The 27,242-nt window shown below is 33.8% G+C and overlaps 1 protein-coding gene across 5 annotated transcripts in view; it reads left to right on the top strand.

The window, feature by feature from the left end:
- Window positions 1–27,242, top strand: part of Cdh12 (cadherin 12) — a 949,967-nt gene that overhangs the window by 848,858 nt on the left and 73,867 nt on the right. For 4 of the 5 annotated variants that reach the window (XM_063258014.1, XM_063258013.1, XM_063258012.1 and 1 more), the window contains one exon: window positions 5,699–5,866. The exons of the other annotated variant lie outside the window; for it this stretch is intronic. In XM_063258014.1, the coding sequence (XP_063114084.1) occupies window positions 5,699–5,866 (168 nt within the window). The remainder of the gene's footprint in view (window positions 1–5,698; window positions 5,867–27,242) is intronic. 5 annotated transcript variants of the gene reach the window in all.

Genomic DNA, 27,242 nt, shown 5'->3' with positions numbered 1-27,242 from the left:
AATAACTATAAATTCTAGAGAACCACATGACCTTGTAGCTGCTTTCTTAAGTCTCAGCAAAAGAGAAATCAAGTGTGCAGCAGTACTCTGATATTGGAAGTACTCTACAGAGTCACTGGTGTGGGTCCCCATGACAATCTGAAGAAACTGGGGTCATCATGTCCATAAACAATGGCAGTAGCAAAAGATGTACCCACCTTGAGTAGAGAAGTTATTTATAAATGGGGCTGACATTATCTTATTCCCTTTCTTATTTCTTCTGAGTTTTAAGATGGTTTGGTGGTGCCTGCCACCGTCAGGCTGTATCTTCCCCATTCAGTTTGCTAACCTACATGCCAATCACCTAAAGACAGCCTTCAAGACACACCTACACAGTACTTTACTAATCTACTAGATATCTCTTAGTCACTCTAAGTGACAGTCAAGATTAATGATCAGAAGGAGGTTTATATTTGATCCACATGTATTGGTTTTGTTTTAAGTTTTAAGTTTTAAGATGTTTTAAGTTTTAAGTTTAAGTTTAAGATGTTTTAAGTTTTAAGATGGTTAAGATGCCAAAGGCCTGTTTTTGAGATGAGGGAAATTATCTTGTTTCATCTGAAGAGCATGTCTACTGAAGCTTTGGACAATACAAAAGGGGAGATAGGAAATGAAATGAAGACACTTAGAGGAGCACAACTCTGCTGACAATTTCATTTTAGCCCAGCAAGGCCAATGTTGAATTTCAGATCTTTGGAACTGCAACATAATAATCTGGAATGGTTTTATGTCATTGCATTTCTATTAAATCGTCATGGAAGAAATAGGAAACAAGTTTAACACAAATTTTGAGGCAAAGTGACCAAGCAAACCCTGTAAACATAGCTTAGAGAAAAGATGTGAAGGCAATAGAGAAAATTCACATGAGCACGCCAAGGAAATGCCATGGACATTGAAGCAGCAGACCAGGAAAGGAAAGGCCAAGTGAAAGAAGGGTCCTGGGGATTATCAAGAACTCTGAGGGAAGACGGAAGTCAGAGGGACCTAGTTTCTGGGGACTTCAGAGAAGAGGAGCACAGTGACCTCGTCTTGAGAGCTGATTCTCTGAGAACAGACACATGGCCTGTGGATCTTCTTGTATCTATAATCTTCAGTAAGAAGATAATAAAACCATTCCCTTATTTTTCTTCACCCAAACTCACAAAAGAATCCATGACTTCTCTAAGTCTTGAATACTTTAAAGGAAAAGAGGCTTGAGTTACTATACTACCTGTAGTAAGTGATTTTTTTTTTCAGAAAAAATAGAATAAATCCTAGATTTTCCTCCCTAAACGTGTAGCTTCAAGGTAAGAACAAGGTGAATTGGGGAGAGTAAAAAGGTCTTCTGCTAGGAAAAATCCTCACTCATTTTGCAAAATATCAGTGGGAGAAGGAAGCGGGTACAAATGGAATTTTCAGAATGCAGGGAGGGTGTGAGAGAAATATGCAAACAACTTCACTAAAAATAAAAGAAAAATTTCTTGCATGTTCTGGTTTAGGGGCAAAAGACTAAAAATGCAAGTTGCTTTTCAATATATATATTTAAAAGCTAAAAACTTAATTATTACACATATACTGAAAACAGGCAATTCTGTCATACAAGAAGAAATAGGAAAAGTGAACTACTTTCATGAAAGATTATAAAGGTCTCACTGTCCTGTAATAGCTTTTAGTGTGGTGAATGAAGATAAACAGCAAAATGCCAAAGAAATGAAACGTTCTTCCTGCTGTAACTGCATACCATCGAGGGTGTACCCCTTTCTTCCTGGAGTTGTGCTGTGAGGCTGAAATGACTTCATAGAAGAGAAAAAGACCGAAGTCAAAAATACAGCGATTAGTCTGCCCTGCCACTGGAAAGGTGCTCATCAGGGAGAGAGTGAGTCCAAGAAGCTTAGGAAGCACCGAGGCTCTGGTTCTCTGGGATAGGTAAAGTAGCTGGATGCAGAGCACCACCCACTCAAGAGATGACTGCAGGCATGGATGCCTGGTGGGGAAGCCTGCTGGTTCTTACTCTGCTGAGGGGAACTGAACAGTTGTGTAAACTGCAGGATTAGTGACCTTCTGAGTTGTCCTTTCTTTGACTCAACATTGTTTTTGAATTCATTTCTTCCAGTGAAATCTTTATTAGTTCCTGGAGTAGAAGCCTTGTTATCAATCCTAGAGTATATCACCCTCCCTCATACCTTATATAAATCCTTCTCTCCATGAGTCACACATTCACTACATGCTTTTAAATGAGAAGTTTTTAAATGAGAAGCGGGATGTATCATCTATCAACAATCTACCTGATAGACTCAGTAATAATGGTGATGATCTTATCAGAGCTGTGCTGAGATCCAGCTGGGCCTGTAAAGATTTTGGAATTACAAAAGGCTCTCAAAAGTTGACTTGCATTCCTGTCACCAAATAGGTGCCAGGACAAGATCGCCTTTTTGTGTCGGTCGAAAATGATCACATAATTTTCGAGACGCTTCTCAGACAGTTTATGTATCTTTGAGAACCACTGTCTTACTGGGCTCCCTACAGCTTCACTTCAGACCTGTTCTGTTCTCTGCTCGGCTGCAGCCAGGCGGGGTGGTGCTGGTTTTTGTAAGTTGATTCCTTTTTCAACTCTTCTTATTGGATTCCTTTATTCTATGTGTTTTTCCTCTTTTGCATCCTCCATCTAAGATTTTCACAAGAAGGCTTCTCAGAGATATCTATTCTGACATTTTCTTTTTCTTGTAACATCCATCACTATGTGAAACCAGCTTAATTTTTTGCCTATTGTCGATTAGTATTCTCATACACGCCCACTCCTTAAATATAAATCACATGAACAAACTTGCACTGAGATTACATCAGCAATGAGCCCAGATGTTTCCTAGGTGGCACTGAGGAGCAAATTGGAGCCTAGTTTCCTAGAGGAGTATTTGCAAAGGTGCAAGCCGACTGAAGAGAATGCCTAATGGGTAGGGCAAGAACTGGATAAAGGAAAAGCCAACCAACCAACAAACAAAACAAGCAGGTAAATTATCTTTCTGGTTCCAAAGACAAAAAAGAGAGCTAAGGACACATGCACTGTCAGGGGTGGGACCTACACAGGAGGTAGCAGAGCTGACCGAGACCCACAGGAATGGGACGCCAAGCTCATGGCACCCTCCTTCCTCCTGCCAGTTAGCTCAGGCAAGCAGGGCCAGGGAGCAGAATAAAGTCTAAAGAAGTATATGAAGTGGACCTGGACCGGCAAAGAGAATGGTGTCCATCACTATAGCCTCAATCCCACTAACACTGTGCGAATCAGTTCAAGTCCTAATTGAATCTGCTTCCCTAGGTCTTACTAATGCAATTTATTCTTCTGCCAAAAAATAACTCTCATGAAATCATACCCTGACTCCTCACAGGTACTACTTATGGTGTTTTCTTACAAAATATTGCCTGTTTTTAAATCTCAAAATATTATCATTGGAGTATTTAAACCAGTTTTACAAAGTGAATAAATTCCATCAAGACTGGGAAAATGTTAATATCAGGAGGTTCCTGCAGGGAGAAAATATATCCTTTGGGGACTCACATCATTTCATATATTATTTTAAAATTGTAAGTCTTTGAGTCATATATGTGCATTCATATTAATGAAAATAATATCTGCAAGATTTTTTTTTCCTTTTTTTAAAATCTAGTTGTTTTATTTGCTTTCGAAAATTAAACCATTTATAAGATATTTAAATCATTCCAGTTCATATGTACAATTAACTTTATTTTTGCATAAGTATGATTTATTTCAGGATTATGTGAAATTAATTAAAATTTTGGTACCCTTGGTGGAATATTTATGCTGTTCTTTATTATTTATTTTTGTCTTCAGCGATGGTCCTACGAGTTGGTTGCTGTAATCTCATACATATACTGAAAGATATAAATAGATAACTAGATCAAAACTTAAGATTTGAGAAGCAGCACTGTTCCTTCCTTTTACTCTTGAAATACTTTAGCTCATTCCTCTAAGAAGTTTCCCCTTATTACAAAGTCTGTATTTGTTTGTTTTCAGTTCTGAAGCAGGTGGTATGCAATGAACAGACATAAGCAGATCAGCTTCATGAAAAATAAAATTTCCCCAGGAATTTTGCTTTACAAAACAATACAAAGATTATTTTTTCATGCTGAATATCATAGGCTTCCTGATTCTCCAAATCTTGCCTCTCAAAAATATGCAGACTATATACTTTGTCTATTTGAAACAGTTTTACTTGACTCAGAGGGGATGTGGAGCAGGAAGTACATCATTGTTATCAATAGATATTGACTTTCAAACTTCATCAACTAGCCACCGCTCTTATCAAACGCTCCCACATTGCATTCAGGTTAGGAGAAAGCTGGGAAGTTCAGGCAGGTCACTTGTCAGACATGGGAAGAGTTAGTGATAGGACAAAGTGTTGGTATGGTGAGAGTTCGTGACAGTTTTAACAATTCACCTACCATGCATTGATTCGTAAAATGATTAATACCACCTATTTATTTTTATTCTCAATTTCATCTTAAGTTTTTAATTTAACTAGTTGAGGCGGACAGCATTTTACATAATTCAACAAACAACCAGAGAGAAAAGACTCCACAAATTTTTCTACTTTTCCCTCTCTTCTTATGTATAATGGAATTCTTACACAGCAATGAATTAAGTGAAGAATGTATATATTTATATATCTTCCCTACTGGAAATTAACGAAGTATTTTTAAACCTTGGTTAACAACAGGGAAAGGAAGCATGGTCATCAGCTAAACCCAGGCATTTATCTAGAAGTTGAGCTCATTGTACTTCAGACAGAAGTCACAGAATTTAAGGTCTGTAGGACCAAAACACTGAAACACAGAGATGAAAAGTCTTAGGGAAAGAGATTTGCAAAGAAAGCCTCAGAAACTTGAGCTGAGGAGACGACAAACAGATTGAATCAAAATGGTGTCAGTACCAATTCATGAATAAAACATCAGTAACAAAAATGAAGATGTCTTTTTTGTAACTATTTCCTGCCAAGTGTCAGAACAAATCTCAGACTGTGTTTCAGTCCAAATTAGCAACAAAACAGCATTTGGTAAGTAGATGGCAGAAAGCACAGATCAAATGCGGTTGTATATTGCATCTCTGATTTGAACGGTGTATGTTTGTCTTCATGGTTGACGTTTATGTTGTTCTTCACATATGCTACTTCTTTTTGAAACCACACTTTAAAACCATGTAGCTTTACAGCAAAAGTCTTTCTTTCTACCTCTACAATCACTTAGTACAAATTGGAATTTGGTATAAAATTTCTTTATGAATTTACTTGCAAAGAACCCCAAAGGTTTCACTTATTCCTTTATAAATATAAATTAGTTCTGTACTTGGCCACAAGTATGGAAAATGAGGACCACATGGAAATGTGGATATTATAAGATTCCTGATTTTGAATGTAATTATTTGTACATTCATTTTGTCATCCAGGTATTCACTGTTCATTGGTCAGTTTCTTAGTGATCCATAATGAAGTAAATTATATCCTAAGTATTGAGCAATTTTGAGTGTTTTAAATTGTAAAAGACTTATTAATTTAGCCAACATACTCATTAGTGAATCTGGATATAACACTGTGTTGTTGCCACCTCGTTTTGGTTTGGAAAGCACAGTATATATGATACATATGTTGTATTATTATTTTCCCCCAAGGTATTATTAGAACTGCTTTGCCAAACATGGACAGAGAAGTCAAAGAACAATACCAAGTACTCATTCAAGCCAAGGATATGGGAGGACAGCTGGGAGGATTAGCTGGAACCACAATTGTCAACATTACCCTCACTGATGTCAATGACAATCCACCTCGATTCCCCAAAAGTATGTTACATCCTAAGAAATCTTAGGAATGCTATTTAAATTATTATTTATAATGTCACTGTATGCTACATAAATCGAAATACCTCCCATATATTTCTGTTATTTAGAAAGCACAAGCTAATGGATAAAAATTACATGTTTTTAAAATTTAAATGTTCAAGAAAAGCATGTTTAATGTTTTCATATGAAATAGAAATCACTGACCATAGTCATGTGCTGTTAATTCTTATTAAACTGAAATACTTACAATAAGTGGGATCTGACTCTGATAACTTATTAAGAAAAGCATTTATATTTATTCATGCAAAGTATGATGGGAGACATTAGATTTATAATAAATATGCTTTTCATATTTCATATGATTTGTGTAAGAAATCTATACATTTTCTAGCAATTATATGGGCGAACGATTTCCATATATCAGGTAATATTGATTTTATTTACGGTACTTTAATTCTGAGTAGTTATTTCATTTTAGTTTTGCAATGCGTGAAAATTGCTACAGTTTCTATGGTAATAGAATGATTCACACCTGTGTCCTCTCTATAACTCTGTTTTCTATCGAAAATGAGTACTTCTCACTTGGATTTCACCTAGTTTTCTTTTTCAGTATTACATTTAACACCAATCAGAACCTATTCACTTCCTGGTGCATTTTCAGGTATTGCTTCTGGGTTTCTAAATTTATAATACTGGAACAGAATGCTTTTATTCTTGGTTTTACAAATAACCTGATTAAATTACTAGGTAGTTAGTTGCCTGGGTAATTAAAAATGTGTTTCCCCTTCCCACTGTCAAAGAACAGTTTAGAGACCAAGTAATAAAATATATAATACTGAGAATATTTATAACTAAATGGCTATTTCATTTTTTGGCTATATATTTACATACACTATTCTGCTCTGTCAAATTTTTAAAATATTGTCATCGGATATTTTCTTAAGGATTTTTTTCCTTAGTGATCAGAAAGATATCATACGCAACTAGAAATTACCACAGTTCAATGCAGGTTAATTAGCTCAACTGAATGATTTCCCGATATATATATCATAAAAGGTTATCTTGTATATTATAAATGTATAGAATTTACCTTTGTTGATTAAAAATAAGCTTATTACAGGATAAGAAGTCATACTTTACGTTATAAAGTGCTTATCACAACTGCTTATATTTGTTTAGTAATACAGAATAATATTTTCCTTTGCTATTAAGGAAGAAATTAAAAGGAAACAAACAAGGCACCTTAAGTCTATAGCATATGGACTTACTGAAGAATATGATTCCAACTCCAACACTTTTCAGTTATAGTTTTTCTCCTTCCCTTCCTCTTCCTTTTCCTGTGTTTTTCATTCTTTTATGTTTAAGTGTAGCAAGCTGGAGTTGAACAGGACAGATAAGAACAATTCGCTTCTATGTAAAGGATGGCACTAGGAGCTTGGGCCTGAACATATAAATCATATTGAAATTGGAGTTTATAAAACAGCAAATGTATCCCAGATAATAAAAATTTTCCCGCTTACATGATATATGAAGTCGAGGTTTTCATAGCAGGATACAAAACCAATACTGGAGGCCAGGTACAGTCCCTGTGGATAGGGGTGAGGGGTGGTTTGTAGACAAATAAGGCAGACCTCAGGCAAATAGCGTGACACACATGACATGATGAGGTCGGTGTCAGAGAGGCTGCAAACACTTAAGAAAATGCGTGGTGTGCTGCATCTCACAGTAACCTGAAGATCCTTTTCAGTTCTTATTTAATGAAAAAGAATCTGGGTACAGTACTGTAGTAGATCTCTTTGGTACTGAAGTATTAATTTTTAGGTCTAAGCATTATTAGGCATGATCCATTAGGAAAATATACAAGGGATGAAAAGTCAACTGGTAAAACAATGAATCCAGTTTCAGAAACTTAGCCATTACTGCTTTTTTTTTTTTTTTAACTTTTCACTACATCGAGATCAGTATTTTCCAGATCATATTCTTCATTGTACATGTTTATAGTACACGATATTTACATTCCTTGCACAGAGTTGTTACATGTTCTTTATTCACCTTAAATCTTTTTTGGTCCTCTTTCTCTTCCCTCCCTCCTCTACCACCTACCTCGTGGTATTTCCCTCTTTTTCTTCCTACATTTGCAATACCTGATACTTGCTGTCTTCATTGGAGTGGTACTTTTTTATTACACATATTGATTCCCTCTTCATCCCTTTCTCTCCCTCATTCCTACATTTCTTGATTCCCTTTCTCTTTGAAAAAGAACTATCTCACCACATCCTGTGATCTCTCTTTCATTTTGCTCATCTGTACTTTTAGATTCTCATATAACAGAAACCATGAAGATATTTAAACTCATGTGCCTGATGTTAATTCGCTTAATATTATAGTCTCAAGTTGAATCTGTTTGCCTAAAAATGACACAAGTTTACCTTTATTTATAGCTGAGTCAGTCTTATGTATAAAAACCAATTTTTCTTTATCCATTCACCTGGTGATGGACACACATGTTTCTTCCAAGACTAAGCTATATGTATTGTGTTGTTTAAACATGGATAAGTGTACATGTATAACTGTCATATGGTGTCTAACTCTTTCAGGAAGATACCTGGAAGATACATGGCTAGGTCAAGTGGACTTTCAAGTTTCAGTGTTTGGTTAATTTCCATGCTGATTCTCTTTGTGGATGTATCAGTTGACAGTCTCACTAACAGTGCAGAAGGGTTGCTTTTCTCCGTACAGTCTTACCCGAATTTATCATCTGATTTCTTACTAATGGTCAATCTTACTGGGTAAGATGAAATCTCAATGTTCTTTTAATATGAATTTCTCCAAGGCCTGAGATTTAAGGCATTAATTCATGCATCAATTAGCCATTTGTAATTCTTATGTGAAGTGAAATATACATTCATTTCAGTTTCCATTTTGTGATCAGGTCTTATATTTTTGAGTATCCAATTTCTTTTAGTTCATTCTGCATTCTAGACTTTAGTTTTCTGTCTGAGGAATAGCTGGCAATGTTTTTGTCATTCTGTAGGTTGTCTTTTCAATCTGTTGATTATTTGTTTTTCTGTGCAGACATTTTGAGTTCAATATTATCCCAATTATTAATTTTGGTACTATTTCCTGTTCAACGAGTATTCTGTTTAGAATGCACTCATGTGCATATATGATCCTGCACAATTTACCTATAAGACCTTGAACCTTATAGAGAATAAGCATTTGGTCAAGATCAATGAATATAAGTTATAGGTTTTTAAACTCAGAAGTACAATTTCCCTATAAATTAACATGATATTTAAATAAAAGATTATCATCCTCCTTTATCTGCAATTGTTAAACCATAGCATTCCAATGGAATCTGAAGAGTCTGGCATGCATCGAACTGCTACCATTCATAAACAGAGAAATGAGAGAGCAAAAGAGATTATCAAGTAAATCACTGTAATTAAATTATTTTTATTATATTACACGCACATTTGAACTACTGTCTGAAACTGTAATAGGTAAAAAATGTTTGGAATCCTATGAAACAAAGAAGTTGTCCTGTTTTGCAGAGATAAATTTAATTCCCCTGAAAAATTACAAGTCTTTGTGTCACGTTCGTTTTACTATGCTGTCATTCTGAATTACATCGTTCAGAGAAAAAGAAAGAACATATTTATAAACAGAAGAGCCACTTCTTTAGAAACCAAGGTTCTTTGAGCAGGAATATTTCTCATATGAAGCAATTAAACAGCAAATGTGACACAATTACAAGATGAAATAATATCCATTTGAATGTTAATGTCAGCAAAACATGTATCTCACACATAAATAACTCAAAAGAGACTTTCTCACAGCTAGCTATATTTGTTTATAACTATAATAGTTATGCTAATAAATAAAACTTTCTTCAGCTGCACTTTAACACATACCAATTCAGTGCTTAAACATTCAAGATAATTTCTTAAAATTGATTGACTGTAACGTGGGATGGCTTCTTGCATATTTATATGGCTATGTTTTTTTTTTTCTTTCTTTTTATTTTTCTTTTTTTTTTTTTTTTTTTTTTAATCAGTACCAGGGATTGAACTCATGATCGCCTGCTTGCAAGGCAGGTGCTTATGCTGCTGAGCTAAATCCCCAGCCCCTATGTGTTTAATGGATATATGGGCTTATGTAAGGACACATTTCCATGCATTTTATTCTATAAATATGATGGGGAAAATGAAAGGAACTTGCATTTATAATATGCATTACCAAATAGCCTGCTGTCATTGTTTTAAAACAGATTCTTCCCAGGATATCATGACTTCCTGTAGTTTGGAAGGTTGGGGACAACAAGCATGAGAGGACTAGCAAGCCACTCTGTCACACACTGTGGCAAAGCAAGTGTACCCATCTTCTCATTAAATTGTGTACTTTTGTACCAATTTAGGAAACTAAATAGAAAAGTAATACTGTTTTAGGAAATTCACAATACAAGACACCAGGAATTTTAAATTTTACTGGGCCTAGAAGGCCATGCCTGTAATCCCAGCACTGTGCGAGGCTTCGACAAGAGCAGAGTTGTCCACGTGGGGAGAACCTATTTCAAAACTGAAAAGAGAAAATTCAAGGTCTTGGCATGTGGCTCAGTGTGCACACCCTGGGTTCACTCTCCAATGCCACAAAATGAGAACCTCAATTTTCTATCAGTCTGTTTCTTAAATGTTAACATGTCTTTGATACCCATGTCTGTCTCAAAGAAAACTATACCAAAATAATACCAGAAGTATCGTTTCAAATGGAGAAATAATGCACAGAGTAATACAAGACCTCTACTTGAAGCCATGTGAAGATAGAGCATTTTTTCTGAAAAATATTTTCTGTAAGTGTTATAGAACTTTAATCTACATCAGTCAAAGAGACTTGTAAAGCCTCTCCATCTGTTCATAAGCTACAGGAAAATATCAATGGTTTCCATTACTTGAATTTTAAATGACAGAACCATCTAATAAGCAGATCTAAATTATGCATCATGAAATTAAATCAATTAAGTGATGAGGCTGATACATACACAGACCCCACCGCACACATGAATCGTTTATAAGTGGTGCTGAAAGAGTTCGGTTACTTGTTCCTGTGTTCCATGTGGGAGAGGGTGGGTGAATGGAGGAGCTTTGCTGTATTGTGTCTTTAGCAGCAGAAACTTGGAACCAAACATAAGCATACTACGATGCAGGAATCCTTTAGAATTCTGACCTTCAGTTTTGAGTTTTTCCTTAACTGGATTAAATAGTTTAAATTTTAGATGATATTAAGTATCATCCCTAATCTGTCCCTAATCTCACCAATGTTAATAATAACAGTTAAAATAATAATAATTTTAAGGACTATGATTCTATTGAATGTTTAAAGTAGCTTAAAATTAATTTGCATACATTCAAGCTCAAGAATATGGTATTGGAATTTCTAAAATTAAAATATCAGAGACCTTCCTTAGCTGTCTTAGTGTGATCATACATAATCCATAGTTCAGATATGAGACTTTACTGAGATATTTCTATATAGGTAAATATATTAACATATAAGAGCATCCTATTTGAAAAGCTCCCCTCCATGCATCCTGCAAGTAAAAAGTGCCACTTTATTTAGTCACCTGGCAAATACATCTACATAGACACCAGCAAAAGTTTCTTTTAAAGTTCTTAAGGTGCTAGTTACAGCCCCCGCACACATCTCTTTTGTTATTAAATTCTCAAGCACACTAGTACTCAGCCTGCTCCTCTCCAGTGGGATGCTTGAACTGAAAATCAGCTACTGGATTTGTGTCCAGGGTGTACAGTTTTGGTACATTTTATGAAACAGGATGATGATAGAAAAACCCCTAGAATTAGTTTCACATATATTCCCAGTCTATAAAGACACACTGCACATTGTGTATTTAATCCTAATAAATAGGCTCTGTTCATTTACATGTTGTTACAAGAAGAAACAAAATAATACAAAAGATAGTAAGAAATGACCAGGGAACTTGTAGTCACAACTGTGATGTTGTGCAGCATACTTCGATAATGTATTAAAGGTAGGTTGTCAACTATTTGAGATTACGGAAATATTAGTTAGAGCTGGAGTTGCCAGTACCAGAGTTGATGCAATAAGGTAACAGTAAAAGCCTGGAACGTGACATTGGTCTTGGAATCTACTGCTCCACTTCTCAGAGCTGAGCTAAGTCACTGTGTTGAAGTCACAGCACGTACTGTTCACATTTATAAAGTGATTTGTAAAGTAGAGAGAACCTAGACTACAGGAATAATCTTGATGAAAACTCAGCTAGGAACTGAGTCAGTCAAATAAATTCTCACTCTATATCTGCAACATCAAAGTAAGACAATTAATCGGGTGACCAAATGTCCTCGATTACCTTAGAAAATCTCACTTTTTATTTGTGACTCTAAACTAATTACTGAACGTGATTCTTTTTAGACTCAGAGCTGTTTTTGTTTGGGTTATATTTTGCGTGGCTATCAATATTCTGTATTTTTGCAACAATTAAATGAAATAATACAACTTTTACAATGAAGTTTTTATTATTTTCTCCTCTACTCCGTCTTTCATTTTCCCTGCTTCTTTTCCACAACATTCCCATTCTCTATGGCTAAAATGTTTTACATCCTTTTTTTATTGGTTCACTATTTTCTTCTCTTGGTGTATAATGTTTTCCAATTAATTTCATAACCCAAAGATAAGCAGTTTAAAAAACTGATAACATCTACATTTCTAATTGGTGTTATCAACAAAAATAACTATTTTAAATCCCAGGATAGATAAGGAGAATCTGTTTAAAAATTTCCAACTCCATGGTCATATTCAGGAAGTGACAACAAATAATTCTATCAGCAAAATATTATAACCTATTCCATTGGTGAAAATATTATCACCTCTAAATCTATGCATCTATTCTGACTGTACTGCTTTGAATAATGATACTCTGATTTCATCATACTACTGCATGGCTTAGACACAGTTGCCAGAGTAATATTGCCTAGGAAGTCTGTGTCTGCTTCATGATCACCACATTGTTACCATTAAAATATTATAGGCAGGTAAAAGTGAATTCTTTACTTTGCTCCAAGCTCTTCTTGATTTTATGGCTTATGGTTAGAAGTCTGTTGTGATTCTGATAGGTTTTCCTTTATTAGGTGATGTATTTCTTTTCTCTGACAGCTTTTAAAACTCTGTTCTTGTGTTGAATTTCTGGGATCTTGATTATTATATGTCTGGGTGTAGATCTATTTTGGTTATAGCTGGCTGGAGTTCTGTATGCCTCCTCTACTGGATATCATATCCTTTTCATATGCTTAGGAAGTTTTTTTAAATTATTTCTGTAAATAACCTTTGTATATCATTTGTGTTTATACCTCCTCTTCACTCACATTTTTTTAATTCTTAAATTATAGATCTTCTTGTCTTTTATTGTTACTTCCTGGTTCCTTGTTATTTTTAAAAGATGTTTCTTTTCACGATCACTCATTGTAAACCTATCTTCAAGTTCTGATAGTCAATCTTTGGTTTCTTTCAAGAAGTTTTGCCAGCTTTCAATAGAGTTTTTAATTTCCTGGTAATCTCTTTGAATCTGTGTCATGTACTCTAGATGTTTCTTATATTCTTTATCGAAGGTTTCCCTCCTTTTTCTATACTCCTCCATTCTTCCATCAGTGTCTTCTTGATAGGTGCTTAGCATTTCCTTTATTATTTTTCTTATGTCTTCCATTACTTGTATTAATATTTCTGCTTTTAGTTCTTTTATAATTTCACAAAGATATTTCTTTATGTCAAATGCTGTTTCTTCACAAACAGCAGGTGTGCAAACCCTGACCTCTTTTGTACTTACCTCCTCTGGGCCACTACTGCTTGGGTTGGAGGCTAGAGATTTCCTTTGGTTTCTTCCTCTTGTCATGTTTCTGGTTTCTTCCAGACAGTATGAGAGTATAGGCAACTACTCTGCAGGAATAAGATTCACTATGATACCCCTTCTGGTTTGTCTATTACCCTCTTTTGAAGTCCTGTAAGTCTCCAATGTTTTGTTTTTATTAATTTAGTTCCATACTGCTATGTGCAATTTTATTGTACCTGATGATATGGGCAATTCTATTGAAGATAACAAGAGACATCATGGTAACCATTGTGGATCACCTTGCATTTTGGTTTTAAGTCATGTACTATGTCCATTCTTTTGTTTTGATTGACCCCAAAATGTTTTCTCATTAGGTTTTATTCTTTTCAAAATAAAAATTAAAGAAAGAAAAAAAATGAAATCCTTTCTCCCATGAAATTTAGCTGCCTCTTCATTCAGCCCAAATATTAGCGAGGCTAAATGCTTCCTTAACACAATCAGCAGAACCAATTATCATTTTATGCAATCTGAGACCCACTAACTGTATCTCAAATAATATTTTGTTTGCACACTAAAATGTACATATTTATGGGGTACAGTGTGATGTTATTCAACATGAAAAGATAACTAATTTTTTTTGATGCAGAATCTCAATATGCAGGAGGCTGGTCTTGATCTCACTTGCATAACCCAGGTTGGCCTTGAGTATATGCCCATCTTCCTGCCTCAGCCTCTCAAGTGCTAGATGGCAAGTGTGTGCCACCATGCCCAGCCAAGCATACATACTTCATCACACGTTTTAAATTTTTGTGTGGATAAAAAAATCTTGCTCCTAAATTTTTGAATATGAAGCACATTATCTTGATATATAGTTACTCAGCTATACAGTAGAAAGCAAATACTTTATTTTTTTCTATGAATCTGTAATGTGATAACCATCATTCTACTCTGAAGTTCTGGGAGATCAATATTTTCAGGTCTCACAAATGAGTGAAATCATATGTTCTCTGTGCATGAGCTATTGCTCTTAACATAATATCCATAGTGAAAGCCATCTGTTGATCAACTGATTAATGGATCAAAATATCAATGGGCTTTGATTCATGCTTGAAAAGAAAGAAATTTTGCCGGTCACAACATTGATGGAACTATAGGACAGTATTACTATTATTTATTTATTTATTTATTTATTTATTTATTTATTTTACACAACAGGAAAGCATTTTCTGTTTTTTGTTAGTATTTACCTAGTTTTATTAAATATCTTATTTTTAACTTTGTAGTGATTAAAAATCATATTAACATCTAAGTTGTTTAATTTTCCTGTAACTTCATCTAATTATACATGCGTATACAGATAAAAACATAGATATATACATCTTCATTCTGATTTTGTTTGTTTTGTATCAGGGATTGAACTCACAACCTCACACATGCCAAGCAGGCACTTATGCTGATGAGCTAAAACCTTTGGCTACCTTTCATTTTTAATGCTGAAAATGTATGAATGGAAACAAACATCTTCACTTTTGTCAAATCGCGGAAAACACTCCTAAGGCAAATCTATAGATGTGTATGCACTATTCTTAAAACAAGAATATATTTAAATACCCATTATGATAAACAGGAGAAAAAGAGAGAAAATGAAGCCAACACATGGTTAAATCTTACCCCCAATATATCGCTATCAGGTGACTGCTCTACAATTGACCATGAGGCAGGAATCTAGAATTGCTGCTATGTATGTCAGTATCCACATCTATATATGCCTACATCTACATGTGCATCACTTACTTAAAAAGGTAGAGCTACAGATGAAGAAAGTTTTATGTATGTGCTTTTGAGTAAAAGGGGAATATTATATCCCAATGTATTAAAAATTACTTTCACTTTTGTGGTAAATAAAAGATTAGTGTGGGGCAAATTTAGATCAGTCATTCACAAAGGAAATACATTTCATAAATAAAAGAAAAATGACTTTGAAATCTGTTTCATTCATAGCACCTATTAAGTAACATGAGGTGTGCCCTAGGAAATAATTTTAGTCGGAAAATGATTTTTGCTTAATGTAAAGATTTGAGTTGAAGTAAGCAAGAAATTATTGAAAATATAAATTCTCAGAAGTGAAGTTACAGTCAAAACATTTCAAAGATACATAAACATAGAAGTGATACATGGCATCAAAGTCACAAATGAAACTAGATTAGGAAAACATGCTCCGTATAAATTTGAAAATTAGAAAATCTTGAACTGAGGATGATGGTCTGAGGAGAATATTAAATATAACCATCTCAAACATTGAATGCATAGATTATCAAACATTGTGGCAAATATAGTGCATCCTAGCACTACAACTTATTTAATATGATTCAAGTTACACTTTTATTTTTGCCATATTAATGATTTTAGAAATTACGTACACCTATACATTGGATATCTAAAGTATGTCATTATGAATGCTATTCAGAAATGAATGTAAGAACAAAAGTTTTCTATTAAGAAATACTTTATTAACAAATATTACATAAACTATCTTAGTGAAAAAATCTTATAAATCAAAATTTAATTTAAATACAAATGCAAAAAGTACTATATCATTTGTACTTTGCACTTCATAAAGAACATAAAACTTTTAATCTATTTACAAAGAACATAAAAAGTCTAATCTCTTCCTTCACACAGCTAATGCATAATATTTAGATTGTTGACAATTACAAACTTTGGAATAAAGATGATGATTGACTTATGCCCAAAATGCTAAATAAATATATTCATATCAGTACAAAACACATCTATCAGATGTTTGAATAAATGATATCCTCATTGATTCTTGAAATCTGTAATAAGCATCAGTCAGGGGTAGAATAAGTATATTTAAATATATAGACAACTGGAAAACATTGCATCATTGCAAGTGTATATACATGATTTTGAAAATATGAAGGAAATGTGAAATTTTGAAAATATGAAGAAAATGTGAAAGAAAATAACTGAATAATGGCTTCATCTTGCTATCAAAAAGAACAGATTTTTTATATAGAAGTATTTAGAGTTATAGACAAGTAAAACACTTAGTATTTAAGTTAAAAAATACCTAAGTAAAATTAGAGGGTATCCAAGAATTAAAACACAGACAATGGCAGAAATTTAAAATCATTGTGTATATACATAATGTATAAACACATGACAGGTTTTTTTTTCTTTTTTGTACCAAGAATTGAACTCATGACCTAGTGCTTGCCAGGCATGCATTTATGCCACTGAGCTAAATCCCTAGGCCACATGACAATTTTTTAAAAATTAAATTTGCAGATCAATGAATGGGCTGTTATTAAAAAAAAAAAACTTTTTTCAATAAAATAAACCAAAGTTTCATTTTTCAGGCTATCAGGCTATCTTCCTAGAGTTTCAAAAGGAAATTTTTGAAAAATGAAACTTTCATCTGTAGATATTCTCAACTGAATTTTACTTCGTAGTAATTCTCAGGAGAACGGTTTATAAGGTGTTCAATTTCCAGTTTATTAGGAAATTTTTACTTATGGCATATCCTTATGAATTATAAAGTGATAGCACTGAAAATTACCCATGTGCCATATTTTCTTGGATCAGAAATTGCATAGACAAAACAACTAAAATATTTACATATTTAATAGAGGTTTTAAGGAAATATTAACCATACTCTGTAAAATGGATGAACAATGGAAAGTTATTGATCCACTCAAAATGTGAATTCAGGCCAAGATCTCCATCATGTTTAATATTATGTAACAAGAATCATGGATACATAATTCACATGTATTAAATATACATAGTTTTGAGAATGAAAAAAGTGTTTATTTTGGCAATCATTAAGTTATATAGGTGGGCGGGGTTCCATATTTCAGTTGGAGTGTGTTTGAGATTTTTAATTCACTGTTTTTTTCTAAATCTTATCAAGCAAAAGTAGTTTTACCAGGAAACACAAATATATGTTTATTGAATATACATATTATTTTAACTATAGTATTAATAACTTATACTTTGATTCTGGAAAGATGCAAGGGATAGTTTTCTTTCTCTTGTGGATAGAAGATGTCATTTCATCTTTAGAGCTTCAACCTCTTGTAGAATATCCTCACATCTCCTAACGCTCTTTTATTCTATGTTATGACTGATTTTGTTCTCCAAGCTTTGATAATTAAAAAAAAATAAATTTCTTCAATTAGGCCTAACCCAATTAATACACTACTACTAAAACTGAGGGCTAATAAATATTCTCACTTTGTTACTGTTTTTAAACATTTACTAAGACCTGACATGTGAGGAATTATTATGTATAAATCTTAATATAAGGATTATATTGCTTATGGAAGTGTTTAGAAAAATTTCCAGAAATTAGAAAGTACCATGCAAGTAACAGTAATAAGTGTCTATTACATTCAAAGATAATCTTTATTTTTTAAAAAAAATGTCTTCCAGAGGGGCATGGTGCCACATGCTTGTAATCCCAGCCCTGGGGAGAAACAGGAGTTCAAGTCCAGCCTGGGCTACATAGTGAGTTCAAAGCTAGCCTGAACTGCTTAGCAAGACTATCTCATAACAAACCAGAAACAAACAACAAGAAAAAAAGTGTTCCACTCTTTTGTATCGATGGGCGTGGGTTTATACATTTCCTTTCCAGTGATCCCTGTAAGAGAAAACACAAACAAAACAAAAGAGAAACAAAAATCGAAGCTTTTCCCTGGAGTGATGGAAGTGAGCTCTTCTACCCTTGCAGTGCATCATGGGAAAGACATTTCAACTGCAGAGACCCAGGGTAGCACAGGAAAGCCAGCCAGCAAGCAGTTGTGGCACCACAGATACGAAGTGTGAGTTGCTGAATCTGTGATTATGAGGGCTAATGTAGTTGTGAAAAATGGGACTATGTGAAAGAATTGAGTGGTTTTTAAGTGATGAAAACAGTCACTGCAAGCAGTGATTTGTGGTGGAGGCTGGATTCTATTTCAGTGCACTGGAGAGCTCGCAAGGCTACTTGCTGAGACAGTGAATATCAGGACAGGTCTTGGGGTGGGGCTTGCGCAAAGTCTGTGAACTTTGAATATTGTCAAGGCTGGAAAGTCCTGATCAGACTAAAGTGATATTTTATAAACAAGACAATATTTTATCAAGTATGGAGCTAGAACTTTAATGTTGAGGAGATAAAATTAATATAAAGATAGTAAATGAAGTCAAAGGAGCCTGAGAATTTATGCAGAGTCAAAGGGAATTTTACTAATACTATTTTTCTGGTCTAAACACAGACAATACAGCAGCTGCAGTAGGTTTTTACAGATCTTTCCATTTGATGCTAATATGCAGTGAGAATCAACTTATGCAGCCTTAACAAAAGAAGGTGAAAAGGAGGAAGCCGTGAGGTGAGATAAATCGGAAAGTAGAGTATCAGAGATATTAAGGAGAAAGATGCTTCAAAAAAAAAAAAAAAAAAAAAAAAAAAAGAGAAAGCTGGGAATGCTGTGAAGATCTCTACTTCTGACATATAGGTCTCTGCCATAATCAGAGAAAAGTTTTCATTCAGTGATTCATTCAGAAAACAGAAAGTGTCCTTGTGAGTCACTGTTGGGAGGCAACGATAGTAGTGATGATGTGTGAAAAATTCTGCTGGAACGGAAGGATATAAAGTGAAAATTTGGACTAAATTATGGGACAATGGTTAATTGTTTAAGATGCTCAAGTACGAAACTTATATTTCTTCTTGGGAATATCTCAAATTAGAAAAAAATACCAGCTGTAAAAACAGATTCTCTAATCAATTGTACAATATTTACAAGTTATTGCAAGTTTAATAAGAACCAGGCATGAGGGGGGACTCTTAGAGCCTTCAGTCAGAAAGTATTCTTCAGTCTTTTAAAAGTAAGTTTTCATAGAGAAAGTGGTAAAAGGAAAATTTTGGGCAGAAAATGAGTGATGTAGGTATCCTATCTCTTAAAAGTTAGTAGGGTTTTTGCCATTTTCCTCTTCTCAGGTTTAGATCTCCAAGCCTTTTGTTATGAATGACAATAATACTTGATATATTTTCACAGACAAAAAGGGAATCCCTGGAAGCTTACATTATATTTAAGAAATCTAATATGTCTTAGGAAAGTAGAAAGAAAGGGAAGACAATACTTAGTTTAGAAAAATGATTACATGATAATAAGCAGAAAGATAGGAATTCAGTGATCAAAAAGAGAAACCAACTCGGAGTCACATTAAATCCTCCCAAAGAGACTGCCCTCTAAGTGAGGTTTGTACATGGAGATCCAGAAGCTGAAAGTCGTGTTCCATCCAGCAGAGGCAATGATGCTCTTTGGGGGGCTCCAGGAAGAGATCCTTCAAAGGCTGTTGGAAAGTGCTTCAGAGGAACAGAAGGCGGAGACCTGGTGAGAATGCCCCAAAGCCCTGCACCTGCTGCCTCTGCGCACAGGCGAGAATGCCCCAGGCGATGAGATGGTGAAGAAGCACCAGGGCAGTGTGACACCTGGCCAGCCATGCAGTCCTCAGAGCAAATTCCCACTCTCCTCTGGGCCAGTCCACATGGAAGGGGAATGGCAAGGAGGAAATCTTTAATTTGTTTGCATACTATTGTACTAATTAGAAGATATATTAAGAACTTCTGGAATTAAAGAAAATGTCAAACAGTCTAATATTTAAAGAAGCATAAGTTTGTAAGAAAATCAAGGGTCTTGAGATCACAGCGTTAAGTGAAAATAAACGAGACACAAGCTTAAATATCCCTGGTGTCTTGTCTATGAGGAACTCAATAAAGAACAAAATAAAGGCTAGATAACAGAAAGGAGGAAGGTAGACCATTTGCCCAAAGGAAGGTGACCACGAGATGGAGGGCAGAGGAAGGCAGAAGAGGCACAAGGGATGAAGAAAGAATCACCGAGCTCTATGTGTGCACCGATCCCCACGGGGAGGTAATCATTACACACTGCAAACATGTAGCAATCGAAACATTCAAAAGCTTAACTGCGCTTCACAGAGGAAATCTTATGAACATTGAAAGGGGAAAGGAAACAGGGTGTGCCATCACATGTGTGTGCCTGTTCATACTAACAGGAACACTGAGCCAAGGATAGTGTGAAGGTTTGGAAAGTGGAAAAGTCTCACAGGTGGCATCATTTTGTATAATTGTCTCTGTGGAATTCAAGGCCAAAACCAATAACAGAGGAAGAGCACAGTGAGGTGAAGTTCCTGGAGAGTAATTGCTTAAAACCGTCGGCATGACAATTGACAGCCAGTTACCTGTATGCTCTGCAGGCAATGCTGACGGTGTGTCTGAAGTTAATTCTCTTAATTTATGGGGACATTTAGCTGCCTCCTTCGTGTCCTCTGTCAATGAAAACTCCATCCTCAGGAGGAAAATTATTGTTAAGCATTGTCTTTTTCCATATTTCAGTAACAAAAAGATCTGGGATATATATGTTTGCCAAAGGTTATGATATTGAAATCATTCACTGTGCGTTTCAATTGGAAGAGTAAGAATGGGGACAAGATGAGCAGAGAAAAATTAATATACTGAAGGTCCTTTGATATTAGAGTTAATAAGTGAAAGTGGGGCGACTGAGAAAATAAACCCCATAAGGTAAAAAATTATGATCACATCATCTCTGTCATATGGTTATTTCAGTTGGGACTGCTTTTGAATAAGGGACATTACAAACCCAATATCAAAATGATTCATCTCATATTTTAGCCTAGATGTATTAAACATCGATAGCATTATAGAATTTTCCCTTTAAATATTTATCATACATTGCTATTTTTCATGTGTGATCTTCAATTAATGTCTTTTAAATCATTAGATTATAAATGCAATCAAACTATAATGTTTAATAAAGGTTAAAACATATTTTTATTCATCTTGAATATGAATAAATATTCATTTATTAATTCTATGAACCAGTCTACTAAAAGATTTAGTTGAATTTAATACCAAAATTGAATTATTGGAACACTTAATAATTAATTCAACCTCCAAAGATAAGTAAATATCTAGACCTATATTTTAGTGTGGCATATAGCTGCTGAGAAAAAGAAATTTTAGATGACTGAATTTATTTTTATTCTGAGAAAAAATATTACTAGTGTGGCAGAAAATTATGAAATTTAGTTCACTCAGAAATTGGATGCTGTGTTCTTGGCCATTTGTATCTATGTTTATGGCTACAGTCTTAGAATAGGTAATTATAGCATTCTAAAAATGGTTTTCCTCCTTCTTTTAAAATGACTGAGATCATAATAGACAGAAGCATTTGTAATCTGCCATAATTCCTTAAATTTGGTTTTCACTACATTTCACTAATAGTTTCTTATCCTCAGTACCTCAGTTTTCCCAACTCCTTTTGCTTTCTTTTATTTTTTCTATTGAAGCCTTTAAAAGTTAAGTAATCTAATATAATAAAGCCATAATGCCAAATATTTGACACTTCTAGAAACATGTTCAGCCTTGTCTCGTTCTAAGCAAGGACAGAGTGGATTCTTTGTCATTGCTGAATGATTCTATTCATAGTATGTTTAATGTGCCTGACTAAAGCTCAGTTGAATACCTAGTTAGGAGAATGATATTTCTATGTGGACTCTATTTCTATTACTCAATTTGAAAGTAGGGCTTTAGGCATTAAAGAAATCAGTGACTACTAATGTATTTCAATCATCAAAATGTTTTTTATTCCTGAGTCATCCAATTGTCAAAGTATGAAAAATTATTTTTTTAAAATTAAAATAACCATCCATAATTCTCTTGATCACTACCTTTCTTTCAGTTCCTTGTCTTTTCAGGTAGGTGCCTGTTACATATTGCCATTCCATTAAGAAAATATTATTGCATACATTAAAAGATTGTTGATAATAATCAATAGTGCTTATTAAGTTTCATGCACAGGGTGGACATTTCATTGGCTATATATTTATTTTCTTAAATTTCAATGTAAATGTACATAGTCATTTAATATTCAATTTATATGGTCTCAGGAATATGTTTTTAAACATTTAAAAGCGTCTGATGTTTTTATACTTTGAAATAGTGACTCTTAAACTATCCAGGATTTTCAGTATTCTGTTTTAAGAGCTAATTATGTCTACATTAGTTTCCTCATATGTATAGATAATTGTTACATAAAGTTGAACTTTGACTTCTATATAGTGGCAGCTTAGTTCACAAATGCTTTTCTTGGTGAGTAATTTGGTTCAGAAACAGAAGCATTTGGCAATTATTTATGTGTGTGCAAACTGCATCAGAAGACAGCCACAACTGTTGTCATCTTTCCCACACAAATACAAATGTGACCATCTTTTTCCAAAATCATAGCACAAATTATGTTCATCAGCTGAAGTATTGCTGTATAAACATTATTATACAGCAACACTTATTACTGTAAACATAAGTATAAGTCAAAAGTGAATCTGTATTAAATTATTCCATCTTCTTTTTATTAATGTTGCTGAATATTATAGAATTTTAAAACTTATTAATATAGCATATTTATTCTCAACTTATGTGAGTAAATTTTGCCTTTTATTTTCATTCTGTTAAGGAAATACGTCCTTTGATGTGATGTGTACTTTCATATTGAAGAATTTTCTCAAAGGAAAATTGCGGTTTCGGTTTTTTGTTTCATTTTGTGTTTTGAGATAGGGTTGCCTCTGTAGTTCAGGCTGGCTTTTAACTCACTATGCAGCCCAGGCTGGTCTTGGTCTTAATGATCTTCCTAATACTGCTGGCATTACAAGCATGTGCCACCATGCCCAGTGGCAAAATGTATTTTATATCCTTTATCCTTTGGTAGCAGTGAAATACTCCCTGTTACCCCCCCACACACAGTGAAAGTCCTCATAATTAAAATATCATAAAAGTGTTTTTAAATGACATAGTTCTTACTGAATGCCTGTTTATCACTGACAGTTACTGTTTTTCATAATTAGCTGCAGACCTTATGTGTAAAAACTTAAGAGAATTTGAACATTACAGTTCCAGATTAGTTCATTGCAAACAATTTTCTCATTTTCCACAGGACAAGGTGATTTTATTAAACATAGTGTGTATATTTGATGAATATGTAAGTATGTATTTTTATTGAATTTGTGGTCCATCTCTTGTCACCTGTTTTATTTCTTAATCTGCTTTGTACAGGTAGTGCCATCAAGATGCTTCATATGCGTCAGAAGTAAGATGCCTGGAAAGTGATAGCAGTGTAATTACATACTACATCATAAATGCTCCAACTTTGGCACAGTTGGAGATTAGTTTAGAGTTTTGAATTAATCTGAGTGACCCCAGCTTTACTGCTGTTGAGATTCTAGAAATGATAAAATGTCAAATCACTGGGAATAGTCCAAACACTCTGACATGACTAACGCATAGTTTCTCTGACTTGTTCCATATTCTTTAGATTTTATTACCAACTGCAATATTTCCATTGAGAAATGCTTGTCTTAATGAATGTGTTTGTTGTCTGCCTTCCTAAAATGTATGTCTGTTATATACAGCACACAAAACCCACTGCTCTGTATATTTCAGTTTTATATGCACTAAAAGCTAAATGCACAAAGGAATATAAGTGGTGAATCAAAGTTATACTTTGATCATATCTTAATTTTGAGTGATGCTTGTTAGTGGGATGCTAAATTCATTCAATTTTGAGACAATGCTATTTTTCAGCTGTCTGCAAGTTTTCCAAAGCCATTAGACGATAATGAAATCTGTGGCCATGCTCTAAAACAACCATTTATCCAAATTAACTGCTCACATAAGATATTGATAGAGTACTACCAAGAATGGATTTCTTCACATTTATTGTTTTTAGCCTCATAAAACATTCTTTTAAAACCATGAAATTCATATCTTGGCACATTATCTTAATATGGAAGCTGTCTCATCTGTAGTTGATATTATTGGATGTCCTTTGAGTTACCTTTCAAAGTTTATTATTTTTATTGGACTATTTCAATTCTGGCTAAACTCTTCACATTTCCACAATCCCTTAGAGTTTACTCTGAGTATATTATTTCCCTTGACATTTAATTACTTTATTTTTACATTTAACAGATTTTCAAAGGAAAAGCTAACTTGTGAATCTACCATTATCTTGAAGTTGCTCTCATGGGATGGCTTGTGAATATACTAGATGGAGTATTCCACGCCATGCTGTGCTAAAGACCTCATCAGATATCTGTCCTTCTGTGCTCTGATGCTCATTTCCTGCCACCACTAATACTCACTCTCAAATATCTTTACCCATTTCCTTGTTAATTGTTAACAGTGACACTCATAACTAAATGTTCTGCTAGGGAAGGATTTATAGTACAATGTTCAACAAAAGCTCCCATTTTTCTATCTTTTCAGAAAAAAATCAAGACATCCTAATACTGACGGGCTATTAGACTGGAGTAGCCTATTTGTGTTATTGATTCAAAACTGTCTTTTGCTTCTAGCTCTTTAAACCAGTCACAAAGTGACAGGCAAAGGATACAAGATACAGCTTCTGAAAACTGTATTTCTATTTAGCTAACCTCAAACAAACAAACAAAAAAAAAAGGAAATGAATAATAACTCATGTATTTTGTACTTAAATAAGTATGTCTGTGTCTTGTTACAATCAACAGTAATTCACCAATCCTCATATTTGCTTATGTCCCTAGAGATCTTTAATAGAATTAAGTTAGCTATATAATATGTGTGCCTTGAAGAAAGTAGGTAGTGAAGCTGTAGTAGATTCCACTTATGTAATTATGGCTGTTTGAAATCAGACAAATTGGGCCAAGGACTTAGCTCAGTGGCATAAGCGCCTGCCCGGCAAGCGTGAGGTTGTGAGTTCAACTGCAGGTACAAAAACCAAAAAAAGTCAGACAAATTGAACTTCAATGTCTTCCTCTATTTTTCTGGAGATAACAGAGAAAAAATAACAATACTTACATTTTTCTTCTTTGATTTGATTATTTCAATTTCAGACTGTATTTTAAATTTGACAACCATTAAACATCTGGCAACCACTATGTAAAATATTTGAAAATGATTTTTTAAAAAAGTAGAATTCTAGGGTATAAATACTTACAAGGGTGATCAATTAATTTGATTTTACATCAGTTAGACTTCTTCATAAAGTCTGTGCAACATATCAGCACTGCTACTGGGAGGTTTTATTATTTTTTGTTTGTGTTGGTTATTTATTTAAACTTGACAGTACATTACTTTAGAAAAATATTTCATATGCTCCTTGAAGATAAATATAAAAGTAATTCAGTTAGTTTTAATAGTATTGTAGAGCCTGAAAAATATGTCTTCTGTTTTGTACCTTATGAAAAAGCTTTTAGTGAATATTTATCGCTGTTGAGAAAAATTATATGATTCACTGTGGTGTTTCTATTGGATATAAATAATGCTAATTTGAACAGAATTACAAAAGCAAATGAAAAATTTTTATGATGATGTAAAAGATGTAAAGATATTACTGGTACTGGGGCTAAAGAATTTGCTAAATTGTACATTTGGTTGTGAAAAAAATTAGGAAACATTTAAAAAATAATTATAAATAAGACAGTGACTGAATGTCTTCATGCAGGATTATGCTTTTCAAACATTTCTGAAGCAAATAACTGTAAAAGTGTAATGTGATTTGTTGAATGAACTTTACGTTCATGACTCAATTTCTATAAGCTTTTATTTCCATTAAAGTAATCAATGTTTGTTTTTGTAGTGTGAAATTACCCATCAGAATCCGGTAACAGACTGTGAAATACAATTTCAATATCAAAAACAGAAGTCTGGATTTTTGTATTTAATTTTGCTTCCGTATTTTTATTACCTCCTTTTATTTTCCTTACTTTGATTTGTATATAATATTTACCCTCATATTTTTGCTTTGATGAGATATCAGTAAAAGTAGGCACATTTTTCTTCATGCCATACTTCTAAATGATGAACACAATTCTTATTATGTATATATATATATATGTGTGTGTGTATATATAATTTTACTTCTATAGGGTTTACAATTTTTCAGTGTCTTGGAGTATGTTTCTTTAATTTTTGTGATTCAGTGTCAATTTCATAGTGTTATATGTGTGCTCCACCTGGTGGTATCAATGATCATTTTATTTTTTGCTCTTTTAATGCTAACATGGGAAATCAAATTTTAAATACTGAATTAAAAAATTTGCAAATTATCAACACAGTGAAAATTTAATATGTAACATCATAGTCTCCATCAATATATTACATTTAAATAGAGCAATTATGATATTCATTAATTCTACAAATCATCATTGCAGATTATTCTTGACTGATTTACAACCGTAACGTTCTATTAATACATAAGAATCTGTCTTATATGTACTACTACTTATCATCTGTCTCTTTATCTGTCTTATTTTTTTCTACATATGTAATGTGAATCTTGAAACCCGTATTTTTTATAATGGTGTCAGTTGCTGTCTTCTGTATTTGGTACTGAGTATGAGTATCTCTACCCTCACATTTGGTAGGCAGTGTATTGTGAT

The sequence above is a fragment of the Cavia porcellus genome, unplaced genomic scaffold, assembly GCF_034190915.1.
Source record: "Cavia porcellus strain 051 isolate PalLab524CR breed Dunkin Hartley unplaced genomic scaffold, mCavPor4.1 scaffold_11, whole genome shotgun sequence".
Taxonomy (NCBI): Eukaryota; Metazoa; Chordata; class Mammalia; order Rodentia; family Caviidae; genus Cavia; species Cavia porcellus.
This window is presented reverse-complemented; position numbering and strand designations above follow the sequence as displayed.